Source organism: Scyliorhinus torazame, chromosome 1 (genome assembly GCF_047496885.1).
Source record: "Scyliorhinus torazame isolate Kashiwa2021f chromosome 1, sScyTor2.1, whole genome shotgun sequence".
NCBI classification, from domain to species: Eukaryota; Metazoa; Chordata; class Chondrichthyes; order Carcharhiniformes; family Scyliorhinidae; genus Scyliorhinus; species Scyliorhinus torazame.
In genome coordinates, this window is record NC_092707.1 from 303,984,446 (window position 1) to 304,005,970 (window position 21,525).

General features: G+C 44.8%; 1 protein-coding gene across 8 annotated transcripts in view; it reads right to left on the reverse strand.

Moving 5' to 3' along the window:
• sanbr (SANT and BTB domain regulator of CSR) overlaps positions 1 to 21,525 on the reverse strand; it is a 268,809-nt gene that overhangs the window by 166,570 nt on the left and 80,714 nt on the right. For 6 of the 8 annotated variants that reach the window (XM_072507794.1, XM_072507791.1, XM_072507788.1 and 3 more), the window contains 3 exons: positions 5,253 to 5,339; positions 5,046 to 5,156; positions 337 to 460 (listed from right to left, as the gene is read on the reverse strand). In XM_072507794.1, coding sequence (XP_072363895.1) covers positions 337 to 460; positions 5,046 to 5,156; positions 5,253 to 5,339 — 322 coding nt within the window. The remainder of the gene's footprint in view (positions 1 to 336; positions 461 to 5,045; positions 5,157 to 5,252; positions 5,340 to 21,525) is intronic. The other 2 variants (XM_072507790.1, XM_072507795.1) reach the window with 2 other exon arrangements.

Here is a 21,525-nt window from a genome sequence, read left to right on the forward strand (position 1 = left end):
TTGTGTGCGCATGTGTGAGTGTGTGCATTTGTGCAAAAGCGGATGTGCGATTGTAAGAGCGTGCGTGTGAGCGCACATGGTTGCAAGAGTGTGTGCGCGCACGAATGCGAGATATGTGTGGAAACTGACATGTTTTTACATGATGCCACTAAGGAGAAGCATGGTGGTGAGAAATAGGAAGGGAGCCAAGGATACTTGGGTGACACCATTCCATCTTATAACTTGTACAATCAAGTTAAAAACAAATCTCATCTGGTAGGTTATTTATAAAAATCAGTTTTGTGAAACTTTTTTAAATTTGCATTCATCAACATTCAAGTGAACGTGAAAACTTACTTTTTTACATCTTGCGCAGGGCAACCAATTTATAGTTCCCCATAAACGCCAGTACACATCTTGCCAAGACTTCAAGTCTTCATAAAGACTATTAATATACTCGTGCACATCCCAGCTTTTATCTCTAAAAAAACAGTTGAAAAAAACAGTATACTGTTCAGAACAAAATGCTTTGTCAACAAGCGACTGTGTGTGTGTGTGTGTGTGTGTGTGTGTGTGTGTGTGTATGTGTATATGTGTGTGCATATAAGAGTGTGTTTGTGTAATAAGAGTGTGTGAGAGACTGTGTGTCTGCGTGTATGTGTGTGAGAGCGAGAGAGAGAGAGAATGTGTGTGTGAGAGAGAGAGAGAAAAAGAGAGGGAGAGGGTATTTGAAGAGATTTAGAGAAAGAGATTTGTGAAGTATTAAGTCAAGGCGGCTGAAACAATTGTGAATGTGATGATAGGAGTACCAGTGATAGCTGCACAGTTCAAAATGCTCACATTGAATAGGGCTATAGACATAACAAAATAACATTTTAAATTATTTACATTAAGCTAGTTGGTTCAAAACTTGATTTGCATTTATGTTAGGAAAGAACATGACATTTTGAAATTAACTGCAAGATTTTACCAGAATAGACTGTATTTCTATTGTAATTTTCACTAGGTGCGTTATTTTACAATGTGGTTAATCTAAAAATTAATGTGTATTTCAAACATCCAAAGTGCAATAGTTCTCAACCACATCTCTGACTATTTCACATATCTCCACGTCTTGTACCAGTATCTGGTGAAGGCTCAAATAAAATAATGGACACCAATGACTTCCTGTAAACTGGGATTATGATATAACCAACATTAAAATATCTCAGCATTTCTAGGTTGGGGGAATGGAAATGATCAGATATATAATTTAATACCAGAGTAAATTTTCATGAGACCATCACCAATCAGAGATTTCTAACACATATGCAAGCTTGTTATTGTAAAGAGCCAATAGAGTACTGCACTGACATAGCAAAGCAAGGTTTTAAAGCATCTGTAGAATAAATAGGATGATCATGTACATTGTTTCACTAATTTATTCTGTCCTGCAGAAAGACGTGGATTACTCTTCAGCCGTTATTGGCCACCAGGGGGATGTGCTAGTTTTTACCGATACTTGTTAGAAGCAAACCTTGTTAGAATGTTAGAAGTACAAAAGTGGGTATTCAGTTGGACCCTATTTTGCTCACCTCAAACTTTTTCCAGTCTCTTTCACATCTATCAGTAAGGTCAGGGGAAATTGGAACATTTTAATCAATTTCAAGTGCTACAAGTCCTTTATCCTCACCATAGATAAATTCAGCTCCAAGAATAATTACCGAAGGAGAAATTAAGAGTTAAGAACAGGGAGACTGTTGGGTGCCAGTTTAGGGCTTCATGCCTCTTGCAGATTTTACAAAAGTGTTATAGAGATGCATGGGAATGAATGTTGCATCCTGCTCTAAATTGTAAAACTGCTATCTGTGAAAAATGTATGTTTGTTTAAATTCCACTTTTAATTAGTGCAAATTACTAATATGGACATAAATAATGAGTGGCGTGCGGAAGCAACATAAATATCAATGACCAAGGAATAGAATAACCAAATCATAGAATGGTTATGGAACTGAAGGAAGCCAGTGGCATCCTGCAAGAGCAATTCAGCTAACCCCTCTACCCTGCCAATTCCCCTGCAATGTTTTTCCATTCAAGTATGTTTGTAATTCTCTTTTGAAGACCATGATTGAATCTGCCTCCACCACCGATTCAGGCATTGCCATTTATCATCATTACAACTCAAGTGCATAAAAAAATGTTTCCCTCAAGTCACCTTTTGTTCTTTTGACAATACCTTAAATCTTTTGACTTCTGATTTTGAGGCCCTTCTACCAATGAAAATGCATCTCTATTGAATATGTCTAAACCTCTAATGGTTTTGAACACCTTTACCAAATTCCCTCTTTCTTCTCTTAAAAAAAAAGCAACCCCAGCTTCTCTAATCTAGCCATGTAATTGAAGTTTCTCATCCCTGGAACAATTCTAGTAAATCTATTCTACAATTGCTCTAAGGCCTTCACATTCTTCCTAAAGTGTGCTCCCAGAATTTGACACAATACTCCAGTTGAGGTCAAACCAGTGTTTTATAAAAGATTCACCATAACTTCCTTCCTTTTGTACTCTATGCCTCGATTTATAATGCACATAATTTGCTTTTGCTCTCCTTTTTAACTTCTTTCTGAACCGGCCCTTCCACTTGCACCTAAACCTCCAGATGTCTGTTTTGTTTTGAATTGTACCCTTGATTTTGTATTGCCTCATTGTTTTCCCTACTAAAACGCATGACTTCACACTTCTCGGTGTTGAATTTAATCTGTTATGTATCCACCTTTTCCATCAACCTGTCTATGCTGTCTTTAAGTTCATCAACATACTCCTCACTGTTCAGTATACTGCCAAGTTTGTGTCAGTGCAAATTTTGGAAGTGTGTGTGCCCTGTGTACCCAAGTTCAAGTCATTAATAAAAAACATGGTCTGACTACTGACCCCTGAAGGACCCCTCTGCGTAGTCGATAAAACAATCATTCACCACTTGACTTGGTTTCCTGTCCTTTAGCCAATTTTTGATCAATGCTGCCACAGCCCCTTTTAGTCAAACTTCAACTTTACTAACAAGCCTATTAATGTGGCACTTTATCAAATGCCTTTTAGAAGTCCATATACACATCAACCATATTGCGCTCAATCAAGTTTCTTAAAATAAATTTAGCGTATCCAATAATTTTTTTTTCCAATTAAGGGGCAATTTAGCATGTCCAATCCACCTACCCTGCACATCTTTGGGTTGTGGGGGTGAGACCCACGCAGACACGGGAAGAATGTGCAAACTCCACACGGACAGTGACCCAGGACCGGGATCCAACTTGGGACCTCGGCGCCATGCTAACCATGGCACAACTGTGCCGCCCAAAACTCAATCAAGTTAGTTGAACAAGATTTGCTTTTAACAAATCCATGCTGACTTTCCTTAATTAATTCACACGTGTTCAAGCAACTGTTAACTTTGTCCCGGATTATCATTTCCAAAAGCTTTCCCACCACCGAGGTTAAACTAACTGGCCTGTAGCTCCTTACTCTCTTTTGAACAAGGATGTAATATGTCAATTTGCCAGACCTTTGGCACCACTCCCAAATCTAAAGAGGATTGGAATTTATGGTCAGTGCCTCTGCACTTTCCACCCTTACTTCCTTCAGCAACCTAGGATGCACCCTATCTAGACCTGGTGACTTACCAACTTTAAGTATAGCCAGTAGCCAGTCTTTCCAGCATCTCTTTATCAACTTTCAGCTCATCCAGTATCTCAACTACCTTCTCCTTCTATGACTATGGCAATTTTCTTCTTCCTTGGTAAAGATAGATGCAAAAGTACTCATTTAGAAACTCAACCATGCTCTCGACCCCCAAACGTCTTTTTGGTCCCTAATTGGCCACACCCTCCTCTTGCTGGCAGTCACCCATTTATATACCTAAACAAGACTTTGGATTCCTTTAACATTAGCTGCTAGTCTATTCTCATACTCTCTTTGAACCTCTTATTTACAGTTTTAATTTCCTCCATGAATTTGCTTCTCTTCAGCCTGACATTAACCTGACATTTTATATGCCCTCCCGTTTTTGCCTCATATTTTCTTATTTCTTTCGTCATTAAGGCAGCTGACTTTGGTTGCCCTACCTTTCCCTCTCGAGCGAATATACCTAGATAGTACCCAAATCATCTCCTCTTTAAAGGTTGCCTATTGTTCAAATACATTTTTGGCTGCCAATCTTTCATAATTTACCAGGGCCGCACGTTCCCAAACCACTGCAACTGCACCCACCACCCCTCCAATTAAGTAATTTTTACTCCAGATCACTCCTTGTCCTTTTTGACATAATTTGAAGTTCATGATAGTGTAATCACTATTCCCTTACTGTTTCCTGACTGACACCTGCTTGAATTGATCTACCTCATTGTGCAGAATCAGATCCAAAGCCTCCTTCCTTGTTGGGCTGGAAATACACTGATAAGAAAGTTCTCCTGAACTTCAGAAATTCTTCCCCTTCTCTGCCATTTAGACTATTCTTATACCAGCTCACATTAGGATCAAGTCCCCCATTATCACTATTCTATAGTTCTTGCACCTCTCCACAGCTTGCGTGCAACAATCTTTCCCACCATTATGCAGTCTGCATAATATAGCCAAGTAGCGTAATGACATCTCAATAGTTTGTTACTACTAACTGAATAAACTCTTTCTTTGACACACCAGGACCAAACTATTTTCCTTAATTAGTATTGCACACTCTTCCCTCCTTTATTTCCTTCCCGATCCTTCCAGAACACTTTGTAACCAGGAATATCCAGTACCTAATGATGTCCTTTCTCTAAGCCAGGACTTTGTTATTGTGGATTCATATTCCCGTGTGGCTATGTGCACCTGCAAGCTCTACAACATTATTTACCATGCTTTTTGCATTTATGCACTTGTACTGTAAACATATATTTTGTGTTCTCACTCAGCCTGATCAATCCTAACATCATACAATTCCTTACACTAGAGATTCATGAAACGCCCAGAAGACTCGACATTTAATTCTGCATCTGAGCTGCACTGAAATTGTTAATATTCTGGTTCCAAAATTTGTAAAGTAATTAAAAATATACCTAAAGTGCAAGTATATTATATTTCCTCGAAGATCGATATTTATTTTCAGAGGAGTACAAGGAAGCATTTTCTCAGTTTCTTTGGTAAGAAGTTTCTTACATAGGCTACATCTGAAATAAAGTATGAAATACAGTATGAAGTTCTCAGGAGACAAGATTAATAGATTTTTTTTTTTAAAAATCAATTTAAAAAAATTTATGGAATACCTGTACAGTGTATCAGCACTTGCTGGGGAGTCTGGGTCCTTGTACTCTGGATTAAACAGCCTCTCAATCTTCTTGCAAAATATTTTACTGTTTCACAAAAGATTGTAAAATAGCATACAACAAATATGCAAGTAAAAAAAAATTAGTTTCTCTTGAATTCTCATTATAATTTTTAAATAATACAATTTTGAGCTTTTCGTGCAGATGCAGAGGGGAGTGCTGGAAAATGTTATATTTTTGCACTGAGTCATCAACGTAAGCATCAAGCACTCTCAGGTCAACTAACACAAAGTCAGTGGTACAGTCAAGTTGTCTCTATCTCTACTGCCCATGGATATGGATTGTGTCCAACCTCAGAACTGGACGAATGAATGATTATTATTCACAATCTCCCATGTTGATCACAGAATAGAATCATAGAATGGTTATAGCACAGGAGCTGGCCATTGAGCTGCCGTCACTGTGCCGGCTCTCTGCAAGGGTAACTCACCTCGTCCCACTGTCCCGTACTTTTCCCATGGCCCGGCAATTTCTTTTTCTCAGATAATTGCCTAATACGTTTTTTTGAAAAACTCAATTGAAGCTCCCTCTATTAGACTCTCCGGTCGTGTATTCCAAATACTAACCATTTTCCATGTAAAAACATTTTTCCTCATGTGACCACTGCTTCTTTTACCAATACCTGAAGTTGGTGTTCTCTGTTTCTCAACCTTTCTGTTGATGGGAACAGTTTCTCCCTACATATTCTGTCCAAGTTCTTCATGATTCTGAACAACTCTTTCAAATACCCTCTTAATCTTCTCTTCTCTGTGCAGAGCAGCCCCAGCTTCTTAAATCTATCCACATAATGGAAGTCCAAAGATGAGATGATTAGGTGGATTGGCCTTGCTAAATTTTCCCTTAAATGTCCAAAGATGCGCAGGTTAGGTTATGGGGTTACTGGGATAGGGTGGGGGAGTGGGTCTAGGTAGGCTGCTCTTTCAGAGGGTTGGTGCAGACTCGATGGACCAATGGAGGAATTTGATGTTTCTACTCGTCATTAAATGCATTCTTGTAAATATTTTCTGTACCCTCTCTAATGCGTTCACATTCTGTGCCATTTATAATGGATTCTCATCCTTGCTCAAGTGTGGTACCTAGAATTGAATACAATACTCCATTTCAGGCTGAACTAATGTCCAGAAAGGTTCATCATTATCTCCTTGCTTTTATACTCTTGTATTCAATACCTCTATTTATAAAGCCCAGGATCCCATATGCCTTATTAACCCCTTTCTCAACCTGCCCTTCCATCTTTATTTATATATCTCTAGGTCCCTCTGCTTCTGTATCCTCTTTAGAATTGTGAGCCTTATTTCCTGTTGCCTCTTCTCTTCCTTCCTATCAAATATTTGTCACCAACATCTCTCAACATTAAATTTCATCTGACAACCTACCCATTCCTCCAGCGTATCTATATCTTCTTGAAATCTATCACTATATTCTTCATAGCTCAAATACTTCCAAGTTTTGTATTATCCACGAATTTTGAAATTATGCCATGCACACCGAAGCTTAGTCATTCTAGATACAAGTTACATCATCCAAAATGCCCACTTTCAGTTCAGAACAAAGAACAATACAGCACAGGAACAGGCTCTTCGACCCTCCAAGCCTGTGCCGGTCATGATACTACCCTTTGCCAAAACCCTCAGCACTTCCTAGTGCCGTATCCTTCTATAAACATCCGATCCATATATTTGTCGAGATGACTTTTGAACGGCGTTAATGTATCTGCTTCCACATCCTCCCCTGGCAATGCGATCCAGGCATTCACCACTCTCTGCTTAAAAAAACCTGCCTCGCACATCTACTCTAAACTTTGGCCCATGGACCTTAAACCTATCCTCTATGGTGACTGACCCCTCCACCCTGGGAAAGAGTGCCTGCCGATCCACTCTATCCATGCCCCTCATAATCTTGTAGCCCTCTATCAGATCACCCCTCAACCTCTGTTGTTCTAATGAAAACAGTCCGTGTCTATTCAGCCTCTCCACATAGCTAACACCCTTTAGACTAGGCAACATTCAGGTAAACCTCCTCTGCACCCTCTCCAAAGCCTCCAATCCTTCTGGTGGTGTGGCGACCAGAATTGTGCGCAATATTCCAAGTGCAGCCATACCACGGTTCTATAAAACTGTAGCATGACTTGACAGTTTTTATACTCGATGTCCCATCCAATGAAGGCAAGCATTCCGTATGCTTTCTTGACTACTTTGTCCACTTGTGTTGCCACTTTCAAAGATCTGTGGGCCTGCCCAAATCTCTCTCTCTAAGAGTTTTGTCATTTACAGTATATTTCCCCTCTATATTAGACCTACCAAAATGCATTACCTCACATTTGTCTGGATCAAACTCCATTTGCCACCTTGCCTCTGATCCCGTGTGACTTCACCTTTTGTACCAGTCTGCCATGAGGCACCTTGTCAAAGGCTTTACTGAAGTCCATATAAACAACATCCAAACCCCTTCCCCACATCAATCATCTTTGTCACCTCCTCTAAAAACTCAATCAAGTAAGTGAGGCACGACCTCCCCTTCACAAAACCATGCTGTCCATCGCTAATGAGTCCATTTCTTTCACTAATGAGTCCATTTGTTTCCAAATGGGTATAAATCCTGTCTCTGAGAATTCTCTCCAAAAATTTACCTACTGCCGATGTGAGGCTCACCGGCTTATAGTTTCCTGGATTATCCCTGCTACCTTTTAAACAGCGGTATCACATAAGCTATTCTCCAGTCCTCTGGGATATCACAAGTAGGCAATGAGGATGCAAAGATGTCAGTTAAGGTTCCAGAAATTTCCTCTTGCTTTCCTCAGTATTCTGGGGTAAATCCCACCCGGCCAGGAGACTTATCTACCATTTCCTCTGGCTCAACACATAGATTCACCACTCTCCTCAAGTGGTCCAATTCTCGTGCTTTTTACATATGAATAAAACGTTTTGGTATTCACCTTAATCTTACTTGCCAAGGACTTTTCATGACCCCTCCTAGCCCTCGTAATTTCCTGCTTAAGGACCTTCCTACTTTCTTTATACTCTCAAGGGGTTCGACTGTCCTCGCTCTTCTAGACCGTACAAAAGCCTTGTTTTTCTTTTTGACGAGGTTCACAATATCCCTCGTTATCCAAGGCTCCCTAAACTTCCCATACTTATCCTTCGTTCTCTCAGAAACGTGACTTTCCTGAATCCTAATCAACTGCCGTTTGAAAGACTCCCACATGTCTGATGTTGATTTACCCTCCAACAGCCGCTCCCAATCCAAGTTCTTAAATTCCTGTCTAATGTTGTCGTAATTTTCCTTTCCCCAGTTTAGCACCTTAACGCAAGGGTTACCCTCATCCCTATCCAAAAGTACCCTAAAACTTACAGAATTGAGGTCACTACTCCCAAAACGTTCCCCTACAGAAACCTCAACCACCTGTCCAGGCTCATTCACCAATATCAGGTCCAGTACTGCCCCCTCCATAGTTGGACTATCTACATATTGCATCAAGCCTTCCTGGATACACCTTACAAACTCTGCCCCATCCAAGCGCCCAGCACTAAGTGAATCCCAGTCAATATAGGGGAAATTAAAATCCTGTTACTTTTGCACCTATCCAAAATCTCTCTACCTATCTGCTCCTCTATCTCTCGCTGGCAGTTGGGGGGCCTGCAATAAATGGCCAACATTGTGATTGCCCCCTTCCTGTTTCTGAGCTCTATGCAGATTGCTTCATTGTATGAACCTTCCGAGGTGTCCTCCCGCAGATTACAACTCCAGAGGTCCTGCCATTTTTTTTTTTTATAAATGAAGAGTACCAATTCTTTTTTTTCCAAGGGGCAATTTAGCATGGCCAATCCACCTACCCTGCACATCTTTGGGTTGTGGGAGTGAGACCCACACAAACAGGGGGTGAGACCCACGCAAACAAGGGGAGAATGTGCAAACTCCATACGGACAGTGACCCAAGGCTGGGATTGAACCTGGGACCTCGGCTCCGTGAAGCAGCAGTGCTAACCACTGCACCACCCTGCTGCTCCTAGAGGTCCTGCTTTTTAACTTATTGTCTAACTCCCTGAACTCCACCTGAAGGATCTCATCATTCTTCCTGCCTATGTCCTTAGTACCAATGTGTACTACAACCTCTGGTTGTTCACTCTCCCCCTTCAGTATGTCCTGTGTTCGTTCAGAGACATCCTTGATCCTGGCACCGGGGTGGCAACATACCATCCTGGAGTCTCTTTCACTTCCACAGAAGCGCCTATCTGTACACCTTACTATTGAGTCCCCGAAAACAATCGCTCTCCTGTACTCTGTCCTCCCCTCCCCTGCTGAGCAACAGAGCCAGTTGTGGTGTTGATAGGCTGTCCCCCCCAACAGTATCCAAAACAGTATACTTGTTAGAGAGGGGGAGAACCACAGGGGATTCCTGCACTAACTGCCTGCCTTTTCTAGTAGTCACCCATCTGTCTGCCTGCACCTTAGGTGTGACCATGTCTCTCTAGGACCAACTCCTATCTTTGATGCTTTCCTCCACCTGCATGACTTCTAAATACATCCAACTGCTGCTCCAACTAAACCACGTGGTCTATGAGGAGCTGCCATTGGTTACACTTCCTGCAGACGTAGTCGAACGGAACATCACAGATCTCACAGCTAGAGCACTGCACACTCGAGGAGTTCAAGACTCACAACCCTCAAAGAAATTCCTCCTCAGGTCAGTCTTAAATTGGCACACCTTTATTCTGAGACTATTCCCACGGGTCCTAGACTCTCCCATGAGTGGAAACAGCCTCTCAGCATTTATCCTGTCAAGCCCCTTTGGAAACTTACATGTTTCAGTGAGATAACTGCTCATTCTCCAAATTCCAGTCAGCGGAGTCCCAACCTGTTTAATATTTGCTCATAAGACAATCCCTCCATACCAGGGATTATCCTCAGAAACCTTCTCTGAACCTCATCCGATTAAATAATATCCTTCCTTGAATAAGGGGACCAAAACTGCTCAAGTGCTCCAGATGTGGTCTCACCAGCACCTTGTACAGTTGCAGCAAGATTTCCATACTCTTATATTCCAACCCACTTGGAATAAGGGCCAACATTCTATTAGCCTTCCCGATTACCTGCTGCTGCAAGATATATAGTTGGGTTCCCAAGTTGTTGGTATTAAGACCACTGCTTTGCTTGATTTATATTATTTGGGTCTGCAATGCATAATTTAAAAATTTGTGGATGACATAAACATGAAAGCATTGTGAATTGTGAGATTGGTAGCGAAGGACTTCAGGCGGACATAGGCAAGTTGGTGGAATGGGCGGCCAAATGTCAGATTAAATTTAATGCAAAGAATTGTGAAGTAGAAAGAACGAGGAGAGGCAATATGAAGTGTACCATTTTAAAAGGGGTGCAGGTGCAAAGGGATCTGGGGACATATGTGCACAAATTATTGAAGGTGCCAGGTTAGGTTAAGTGTGCAGTGAATAAAGCACATGGGATTCTGGGCTTTATAAATATTGGCCTGGAGTAGAAAAACAAGCAAGTTATAATGAACATGCATAAAACTCCAGTTGGGCCTAAACTAGAGTAGAGTGTCCAGTTCTGGACACCTGACATTAGAAAGGCAAAAAAAGAGAGGGCGCAAAAAGGATTGACAAGAATAGGTCCAAGGATAAGGAACTTCAGCTATATGGATAGACTGGAGAATTTAGGGTTCATTAATGAAGGAACAATCTATTTCAGTCTTAAAGACACTCAGTGACTTGGCCTCCACAGCCTTTTGCGGCAAAGAGTTCCACAGATTCACCATCCTCTGGCTGAAGAAATCCCTCCTCATCTCTGTTTTTAAAGGATCGTCCCTCGAGCCTGAGGTTGTGCCCTCGGGTTCTATTTTCTCCTACTAGTGAAAATATCCTCTCCAATTTCACTCTATCTTGGCCTCTCAGTATTCTGTAAGTTTCAATGAGATCCCCTTCATCCATCTAAACTCCACTGAGTACAGACCCAAAGTCCTAACCCGCTCCTCACCAGTCCTTAATTCCAGGGATCATTCTTGTGAACCTCCTCTGGACCCTTTCCAAGGCCAACACATCCTTTCTTAGGTACGGGGCCTTCCTTAGAAATGAAAAGATCGAGAGGAAATTTGATAGAAGTTTTCAAGATCAAGCAGAGTCTGGACCGAGTAGATAAGGAGAGACTGCTCCCGTTCACAGAAGGGTCAAGAACCAGAGGACTCTGATTTAAGGTGATAGGCCAAAGAAGCAATGATTTAAAATAAGAACAAAAGAACAAAGAAAATGACAGCAAATTTTGGCCCTTCCAGCCTGCGCCAATCCAGATCCTTTATCTAAACCTGTCTTCTATTTTCCAAGGATCGACTTCCCTCTGTTCCCCGCCCGTTCATATCTGTCTAGATGCATCTTAAAAGATGCTATCGTGCCCGTCTCTACCACCTCCGCTGGCAAGGCGTTCCAGGCATCCACCACCCTCTGCGTAAAAAACTTTCCCCCTCTCACCTTGAAATCGTGACCCCTTGTAATTAACACCCCCACTCTTGGAAAAAGCTTGTTGCTATCCACCCTGTCCATATCTCTCATAATTTTGTAGACCTCAATCAGGTCCCCCCTCAACCTCTGTCTTTCCAACGAAAACAATCCTAATCTACTCAACCCTTCTTCATAGCTAGCACCCTCCATACCAGGCAACATCCTGGTGAACCTCCTCTGTACCCTCTCTAAAGCATCCACATCCTTCTGGTAATGTGGCAACCAGAACTGCACGCAGTATTCCAAATGTGGCCTAACCAAAGTCCTATACAACTGTAACATGACCTGCCGACTCTTGTACTCAATACCCCGTCCGATGAAGGCAAGCATGCTGTATGCCTTCTTGACCACTCTATCGACCTGTGTTGCCACCTTCAGGGTACAATGGACCTGAACTCCCACATCTCTCTGCACATCAATTTTCCCCAGGACTCTTCCATTGACCAATATAGTCCGCTCTTGAATTAAATCTTCCAAAATGCATCACCTCGCATTTGCCTGGATTGAACTCCATCTGCCATTTCTCTGCCCAACTCTCCAATCTATCTATATTTTGCTGTATTCTCTGACAGTCCTCCTCGCTGTCTGCAACTCCACCAATCTCAGTATCATCTGCAAACTTGCTAATCAGACCACCTATAGCTTCGTCCAGATCATTTATGTATATCACAAACAACAGTGGTCCGAGCACGGATCCCTGTGGAACACCACTAGTCACCTTTCTCCATTTTGAGACACTCCCTTCTACCACTACTCTCTGTCTCCTGTTGCCCAGCCAGTTCTTTATCCATCTAGCTAGTACACCCTGAACCCCATACGACTTCACTTTTTCCATCAACCTGCCATGGGAAACTTTATCAAACGCCTTACTGAAGTCCATGTATATGACATCTACAGCCCTTCCCTCATCAATTAGCTTTGTCACTTCCTCAAAGAATTCTATTAGGTTTGTAAGACATGACCTTCCCTGCACAAAACCATGCTGCCTATCACTGATAAGTCTATTTACTTCTGTAAGTAAAGAGATTCTATCCGTCAGTATCTTCTCCAACAGTTTGCCTACCACTGACGTCAAGCTCACAGCTCTATAATTCCCTGGATTATCCCTGCTAACCTTCTTAAACAAAGGGACATTAGCAATTCTCCAGTCCTCCGGGACCTCACCCGTGCTCAAGGATGCTGCAAAGATATCTGTTAAGGCCCCAACTATTTCATCCCTCACTTCCCTCAGTAACCTGGGATAGATCCCATCCGGACCTGGGGACTTGTCCACCATAATGCCTTTTAGAATACCCAAAACTTCCCCCTTCCTTATGCCGACTTGACCTAGAGTATGTAAACATCCATCCTCAGCCTCAACATCCGTCATGTCCCTCTCCTTGGTGAATACCGATGCAAAGTACTCATTAAGAGTCTCACCCATTTCCTCTGACTCCACGCATAAATTCTCTCTTTTGTCTTTGAGTGGGCCAATCCTTTCTCTAGTTACCCTCTTGCTCCTTATATACGAATAAAAGGCTTTGGGATTTTCCTTAACCATGTTAGCCAAAGATATTTCATGACCCCTTTTAGCCCTCTTTATTGCGCGTTTGAGATTTGTACTACTTTCCAGATATTCCTCCAAAGCTTCATCAGTTTTAAGTCGCCTAGATCTTATGTATGCTTCCTTTTTCATTTTAGCTAGTCTCACAATTCCACCCGTCATCCATGGTTCCCTAATCTTGCCATTTCTATCCCTCATTTTCAAAGGGACATGTCTGTCCTGCACTCTAATCAACCTTTCCTTAAAAGACTCCCACATTTCAAATGTGGATTTACCCTTAAACAGCTGCTCCCAATTCACATTCCCTAGCTCCTGCCGGATTTTGTTATACTTGGCCTTTCCCCAATTTAGCACTCTTCCTTTAGGACCACTCTCGTCTTTGTCCATGGGTATTCTAAAACTTACGGAATTGTGATCGCTATTCCCAAAGTAATCACCGACTGAAACTTTAACCATCTGGCCGGGATCATTCCCCAATACCAGGTCCAGTATGGCCCCTTCCCGAGTTGGACTATTCACATACTGCTCTAAAAAACTCTCCTGGGTGCTCCTTACAAATTCTGCTCCATCTACACCTCCAACACTGCATGAGTCCCATTCAATGTTGGGGAAGTTAAAATCTCCCATCACGACCACCCTATTGCTCCTACATTTTTCTATAATCTGTCTACATATTTGTACCTCAACTTCACGCTCACTTTTGGGAGGCCTGTAGTAAAGTCCCAACAATGTTACTGCACCCTTCCTATTTCTTAGCTCTACCCATATTGCCTCAGTGCTCGAATCCTCCATCGTGCCCTGCTTAATCACAGCTGTGATATCATCTCTGACCAGTAATGCAACTCCTCCACCCCTTTTACCTCCCTCTTTATCACTCCTGAAGCATCTTTACCCTGGGATATTTAGTTGCCAGTCTTGCCCTTCCCTCAACCAAGTCTCAGTAATACCAATATCATATTCCCAGGTACTAATCCAAGCCCTAAGTTCATCTGCCTTACCTGCTACACTTCTCGCATTGAAACAAATGCACCTCAGACCACCTGTCCCTTTGCGTTCATCATCTCTTCCCTGTCTACTCTTGCCCTTAGTCACATTGAGTTTATTATCTAGCACCTTACTGGCTTTAGTTGCTGCCTCTTTACTGACCTCCAACTTCTAAATCTGGTTCCCATCCCCCACCATATTAGTTTAAAACCTCCCCAACAGTGTTAGCAAAAGCACCCCCTAAGACATTGGTTCCAGTCCTGCCCAGGTGTAGACCATCCGATTTGTAATGGTCCCACCGCCCCCAGAACCAGTTCCAATGTCCCAAAATCTGAACTGCTCCCTCCTGCACCACCTCTCAAGCCACGCATTCATTCTGACTATTCTTGAATTTCTACTCTTACTGTCTCGTGGCACTGGTAGCAATCCTGAGATTACTACCTTTGAGGTCCTACTTTTTAAACTTATCTCCTAACTCCCTAAATTCTGATTGCAGGACCTCGTCCCGTTTTTTTACCTATTATCGTTGGTGCCTATATGCACCACGACAACTGGCTGTTCGCCGTCCCCCTTCAGGATGTCCTGCAGCCGATCTGAGACATCACTGACCCGTGCACCCGGGAGGCAACATACCATACGGGAGTCTTGTTTTCGACCACAGAAACACCCGTCTACTCCCCTTACGATTGAATCCCCTATGACTATAACACTGCCAGTCTTTTTCCCGCCCTTCTGTGCAGCAGAGCCAGCAACGGTGCCATGAGCCTGGCTACTACTGCCTTCCCCTGGTGAGTCATCTCCCCCAACAGTATCCAAGACGGTATACCTGTTTTGGAGAGAGATGACCGCAGGACACACCTGCACTGCCTTCCTGCTCTTTCTCTGCCTGTTGGTCATCCAATCCCTGTCTCCCTTACCAATCCTAATCTGCGGTGTGACCATCTCACTGAACGTGATATCCACGACCTCCTCAGCATCGCAGATGCTCCAAAGTGAGTCCATCCGCAGCTCCAGAGCCGTCATGCGGTCCAACAGGAGCTGCAGCTGAACACACTTCCCGCACATGAAGGAGTCAGGGACGAGTACATGAAGGAGTCATCGGCCACGTCCCTGAACTCCCACATTGAGCAAGAGGAGCATAACACGGGTCTGGGATCTCCTGCCATTTTTACACTCACAACAGTAAGTTTTTTTTAAAAATTACTCCCCTTCCCTGCACGATAACACCTCAGGGAAAAGAAAAACTACTTACCAGTCACAGCCAATCACTTATCTACAGGCTGTGACGTAACGATTCAACTTCTTTCGACTTCTACCTGCCCTCGAATCTCCCTCTTGATCTTTACTCGGCTGGGATCCTTACAATGATTGTTGTTTTTTTTTGGTTAGAGGAGGAGGTAGGGAGGGAAACACTGAAGAAGTGTTTCGGGTTTAACTGTCACTTGACAACAGCTCCTCCACAAACCACCTTTTGGATGGTTTAAATTACAAAGCGAAGTTGCATAAATTAAGTTTGCATTCTCAGAACTTAGTAGGTTCAGGGGTGATTTGGTCAAGTCTTCAAAACATTAAGGGGGTCAGGAAGGTTAGATGGAGAAAAACTATTTCTCTTAGCTGTGTAATCCGGAAACAAACATTTCAGGAGTGAAGTTCAGGAAACACACAGAAGGGTGCTAGATATTTTAAACTCTGTACAGCAAACAGCAATTGATTCTAAATCAATTGTAAAATTTAAATCTGAGATTGAAAGATTCTTGTAATTCAAGGGCATTAAGGGATATAGGAAAAAGTTGAGTATGTGGAGTTATGGCACAGATCACCCATGGTCTGTGAATAGAAGAACATATTTGAGGGGCTAAATGGCCTATTCCAATTCGCTTAGGTCTATGTTGATCCTAACTAAGGTGTGATCACTTTTTCCCCATTGCTTTCTTACTGTTAGTTATTTGCTGCACTTCATTTACTTAAAGTAAATCAAACAATGCTTCATTCCTTACAAAGGAAAAATGTTGCAGATGTTAGAAATCAGAAATAAAAACAGAACATACGTGGCATACTAGGTTGGTTGAAGAAAGAAAAACTAAGATCAGGAATAAACTATTCGGCTCTTCAAGCCTGCTCTGCCATTTAAAAAAAATATTTTAATTCAAATTTTCAACAGTTTAAAAGAAATATTTTAATTCAAGGCATTTTCATATATATACACAAAATATCAGAGGAACAACAGGGAGGCAAAGGTCAAAACATCGTTCTCTCTCACCCCCTGGTCTCCAGAATCTTCTGACACCCCAAATATCGCCATATGGACTTGGAACCACCCCCACACCCAACACCTCAGACATCATGTCCGAGAACCCCTGCCAAAACCCCCTCAGTCTCGGACACGCCCAGGACATGTGGATGTGATTCGCGGGACCCTACACACTGCCCACACCTGCAAAGAACCCACTCATGCTCGCCACTGTCATATGAGCCCTATGCACCACCTTAAACTGGATGAGGCTAAACTTCACACATGACGAGGATGGTGACCTCCTCAGTGTCGTTGAACTCCACGTAGCCCTGAATGGCAGCTGTCACCTGCTCACACACCTCATCCACCAGCAACCCCACGTCTAGCCTCCACTGTGGCCGTTGTGGTCTCTCGCTTTCCTCCGCCCCCCCCTGCCCCCACCTCTTGCCGAACCCCCCCTCCCCCAGCCACCCTCATATCTACCCAATGCAGCGCGTGGTCAGAAACCACAATCACCAAGTACTCCAAGTCGGCCACCCCCACCAGCAGCATCTGCCCATCACAATGAAATCAATCCAGGAGTACACCTGGTGCACATGGGAGAAGTATGAAAACTCCTTCGCCGTCCCAAACCTCTACGGGTCCACCCCCCATGCGGTCCATGGACCCCTCACAGCTCTCTTGCCACTGCTGACACCCTCGACGCCTTAGGGCTGGACCGGTCCAGGCTTGGATCTATGACAGTATTACAATCTCTCCCTCCTCCCTCCCTCCCTACCTACCCCCCCCCAAACTTCCCATTAACCATCGCATACTTCCCCCCTGGATTGGCCACAATGCTCCCCACCTCAAACGCAACCCTCTTATTGATGAACACCGTCAACCCCCTCATCTTCATACCCAGCCCCGAATGGAACACCTGCCCCACCCACCTGCGCCACACCAACCGCACCCTTGTATGCAACCCTCTCCCCCCCTCAAAACAAAAAAAAAAAAAACAACCACACCACCCCCGCCCGCCCCTCATCTTCCTACACACCTGCCTCCTGACAACCCCCACTTAACTCCCATTAAGTAACCCACCCAGCTAGCATGATGGCCCCCACCAAAGGCCTCCAACTTCTCATCCCGCCCCAACCATCCCCACCGCCAACACCCAAAGAGTAACAAAATGCACACTCATCATCACTGCTCCCCTGCGAAGACCTGCCCCGGAATACCCACCCCCAGACATTTTAAAAAGCACACAAAACTCCTCCAAACTTCAATGTCCTCACAATGCGCCCAGTCCATTGACCCTCAAAGTCCGTCGCCTACTTTGGTGTGCCAAACTAAAGCTCCTGTTTCAAGAAAGTCATCCACAGGCAGGCCGGGTATAATATTCCAAATTTCACCCCCATTGCAAAGAGGGCCGCCTTTATCCGGTTGAACCCAGCCCTCCACTTTGCCAACTCGGCACCCAGGACTTGATAGACCCGTAGCTCACTTCCTTCCCAGGTACACTTTTTGGTCTGCCTCGCCCATCATAAGATCTTTTCCTTATCCAAACAGCTGCACCACCATTGCCCTCAGTGGCTCGTCCACCTGCAGTCTCCTTCGCAGTGCCGTGTGTGCTCGGCTGACCTCAAGAGGCTAATCAAAGGCCCTCTTCCCATCAATCTCTCCAACATTTTCGCCACACTCACAGCGACTTCAGCACCTTCAATGCCTTCAGGCATCCCAACAATCCTCACATTTTGCCTCGTGGGCGGTTCACCAGGTCCTCCAACTTCTCCTTCAGTCTCTTCTGGCTTTTCCACATCACCCGCAACTCCGCCAGCAACAAGGCTATCTGAACATGCCTTTTCCACTTTCTGAGTCGCCCGGCCCTGGGATTCCTGCCTCTGCTCGAGTCGCTCAATTCCAGGTCTCAGCGGCTTCACCACCAGGGCCTCTTTCCTCTGCTGCTGGAACTTGTTGTTCAAGAACTCCAGCAGATGCTCCGTCGAACTCTGAGCAGGCAGCACTTCCCCCCGCCACCTCCCCCCCCCTTGCCCTCTGCCTTCTTTGCCTGTGGCGCACCACAAAAACTCTCCTGCTCCAACAGCTCCTTCTTTCTCGTGGCACCCCTCGTCTGCTGATCCATGCGCCAGCCCACACCACACATAATGATCTTTATAATCTTTATTATTGTCACAAGCAGGCTTACATTACCACTGCATCAGAGGAGTATTACCTTCCCTGGGCACTCCTGCACCTTTTGCCCTCAAATACTATACCCTTCAGGCGGGGAAAGACCAAAATAAATCTACCTTGAGCACCAAATGTGCGACCACTCACTCCATTGGTCACCACTGGAAGTCAACATTTAAAATGTTTTTACAACAAATAACCCCCCCCAATGCAACTCCCTTTTGAACTACCCCCCCCCCCCCCCCCCTTGACACAACTAGATCCCCAAAGTGTAAGATAAACAAAACCCATCCCTTGTGGAACCCTTTCATCTGCCTCAGTGCAAATTTCACCTTATCCAAATGCAGGAACGTCATTAGATTTCCCCAGCCACACCGAGGCACAGGGTGAGAAGCTGACCTCCACCCCAATAGGACCCGGCTGCACGTGATCAACGAGGCGAAGGCCAAGGAATCTGCCCCTGCACCATTCTGCATCTCTGGCAGGTCTGCCACCCCGAATATGGCCTCCAGGGGACCCGGCTCCAATTCCACTTGTCGAAATGGTGCTGAAAACCCCCCAAAATTTCTCCAACTTCAGGCAGGGCCAGAACATATGGACATGATTGGTTGGCCTCCCCTCACACTGCTCGCAGCTATCATCCACTCCCTCAAACAACTGACTCATCCTCGCCTTCATTAAGTACACCCTGTACGCCACTTATAATTGAAGCAACACGAGGGTGAGGCATTGACCCATTCTCAGCACTTCGCACCATATTCCCTCCTCCAAACCATCTCCAACTCTTTCTCCTACGTGATCTCAATCCCTTCCATGGGCACATCATCTTCCTCCATGATCCTACCATAAATCGTCAAAATGGCCCCGCCCTCCAGCCCCCCCACCAACAGCACTTCCTCCAGCAGCGAGCAGGATGGTACCACCGAAACACTTGGGAAGACCTTTCTTGTGAAGTTCACACGTGCATTTACCTGAAACTCTCCTCATGTTGGAGCCCAAACTTCACCCCCAACTCCTCCAGGCTTGTGAATCGCCCCTGCAAAAACAGATCCTTCATCACTTTCACCCCTCTCTCCTCCCATCCCCGGTACCTCACATCCATCCTCCCTGGCTCAAACCCTTGGTTCCCCTTATCGATCTGCCCCCAACTTAAAGTGCTGTTGGAATTGCCTCCAAACCTTCAATGTGGTTACCACCACAGGACTACTCGAGTGTCTCCCTGGAGCGAATGGGAGCGGCTCCGTTGCTAGCGCCCGCAACCCCGAACCTTTCCAAGAATCTGCCTCCATCCGCATCCACAAGTCTCTCTACTCCTGCCCTGCACCTTTTCCGCATTCGCCGCCCAGTGATAGTATAACAAATTCGGAAGAGCGAACCTCTCCCGACTGCTGCCCACTTTGGAACGCCGCTTTCCTTATCCTGGCCACGGTTTCCTGCCCACAATAATGACAAGACTAGACCGTCTACCCACCCCCCTAAATGACTTTGGCAAAAAGACCGGAAGACACTGGAACAGAAACAGGAACTGTGGTAGAATGTTCATCTTCACTGCACCCGGCCTGCCAGCGACAACGAAAGACTATCTCAACGCACCACATCCACCTTCACCCTCCCAACTAGGCTCATGAAATTAAGCTTACGAAGTTGCACCCAGTCCCGTGCCACCTGCACTCCGAAATACCTAAAATGAGTAGCCGCTACCCAGAGTGCCAACCCTCCTAATTCGCCCCTGTGCCTGGGGAAGACACCACAAAATAGCTTTTCGCTAAATTTAACTTATAGCCCGAAAAAGCCCCAAATTTCCTTAGCAACCACAGTATATCCCTCACCAACAAGCTTGGGTCTGAGATGTACAGCCGCAGATCGTCCGCGTACTGAGACATGCTATGCTCCAGCTACCCACCTCCCCCCAAATCGCCTTCCATTGGTTTGAACCCCTCAGCACAATGGCCAAGTGCTCAATCGCCAACGTGAATAGAAGGGGGGGCATGGGGCATCCCTGCCTCGTTCCTCCAAATGGTGGAAAGTACCCTGAATTCATATCGTTTGTCCGCACACATGCTGTTGGATTTTTGCAATTTCAATGATGCCACAAACTTAGGCCCAATCCTAAACAAATAACTCCACTCTGTCAAACGCCTCCTCCACATCTAATACCACCACCACCTCCTTCCTTCTACCAGAGGAAGCACCACATTCAGCAGCCGCCGCACGCTCGTCAGCTGCCTGCCCTTGACGAACCCAGTCTGATTCTTCCCCCACCACATTTGGAAGGCCTTCTCTAACCTCATGGCCAACAGCTTCGCCAATACATCCACGTTCAGTAGAGAAATTGGCCTGTACGACCCATACCCCACCAAATCCTCCTCCTTTTTGAGTAATAATGAGATGGATGCCTGTCTCATCATCTCCCCTTACTATCACGTCCTCAAACATTTCTACCATCAGCGGTGCCAACTTATCCTTGAATTTTTCACAAAATTCTACCGGGAACCCATCCGGCCACAGCTCCTTACCCAATTACATTTTTCTGATCACCACTTATACTTCTTCCACCTCCATTGGCTCCTCCAACCCCGCCCTCTCCTCCTCCCCCACCTTCAGGCACTCAAGTCGCTCCAGAAATTCCCTAAATCTCCGACTCATCCTCCAGCGGCTCCGACTTGTATAAGTCCCTACATGTCTCCAAACACCTTATTCACCTGCTCCGGTGCCACAACAACCCACCTGTCCCATCCTTAATCTGCGGAGCTGGCCCGCCAGCATCGACTG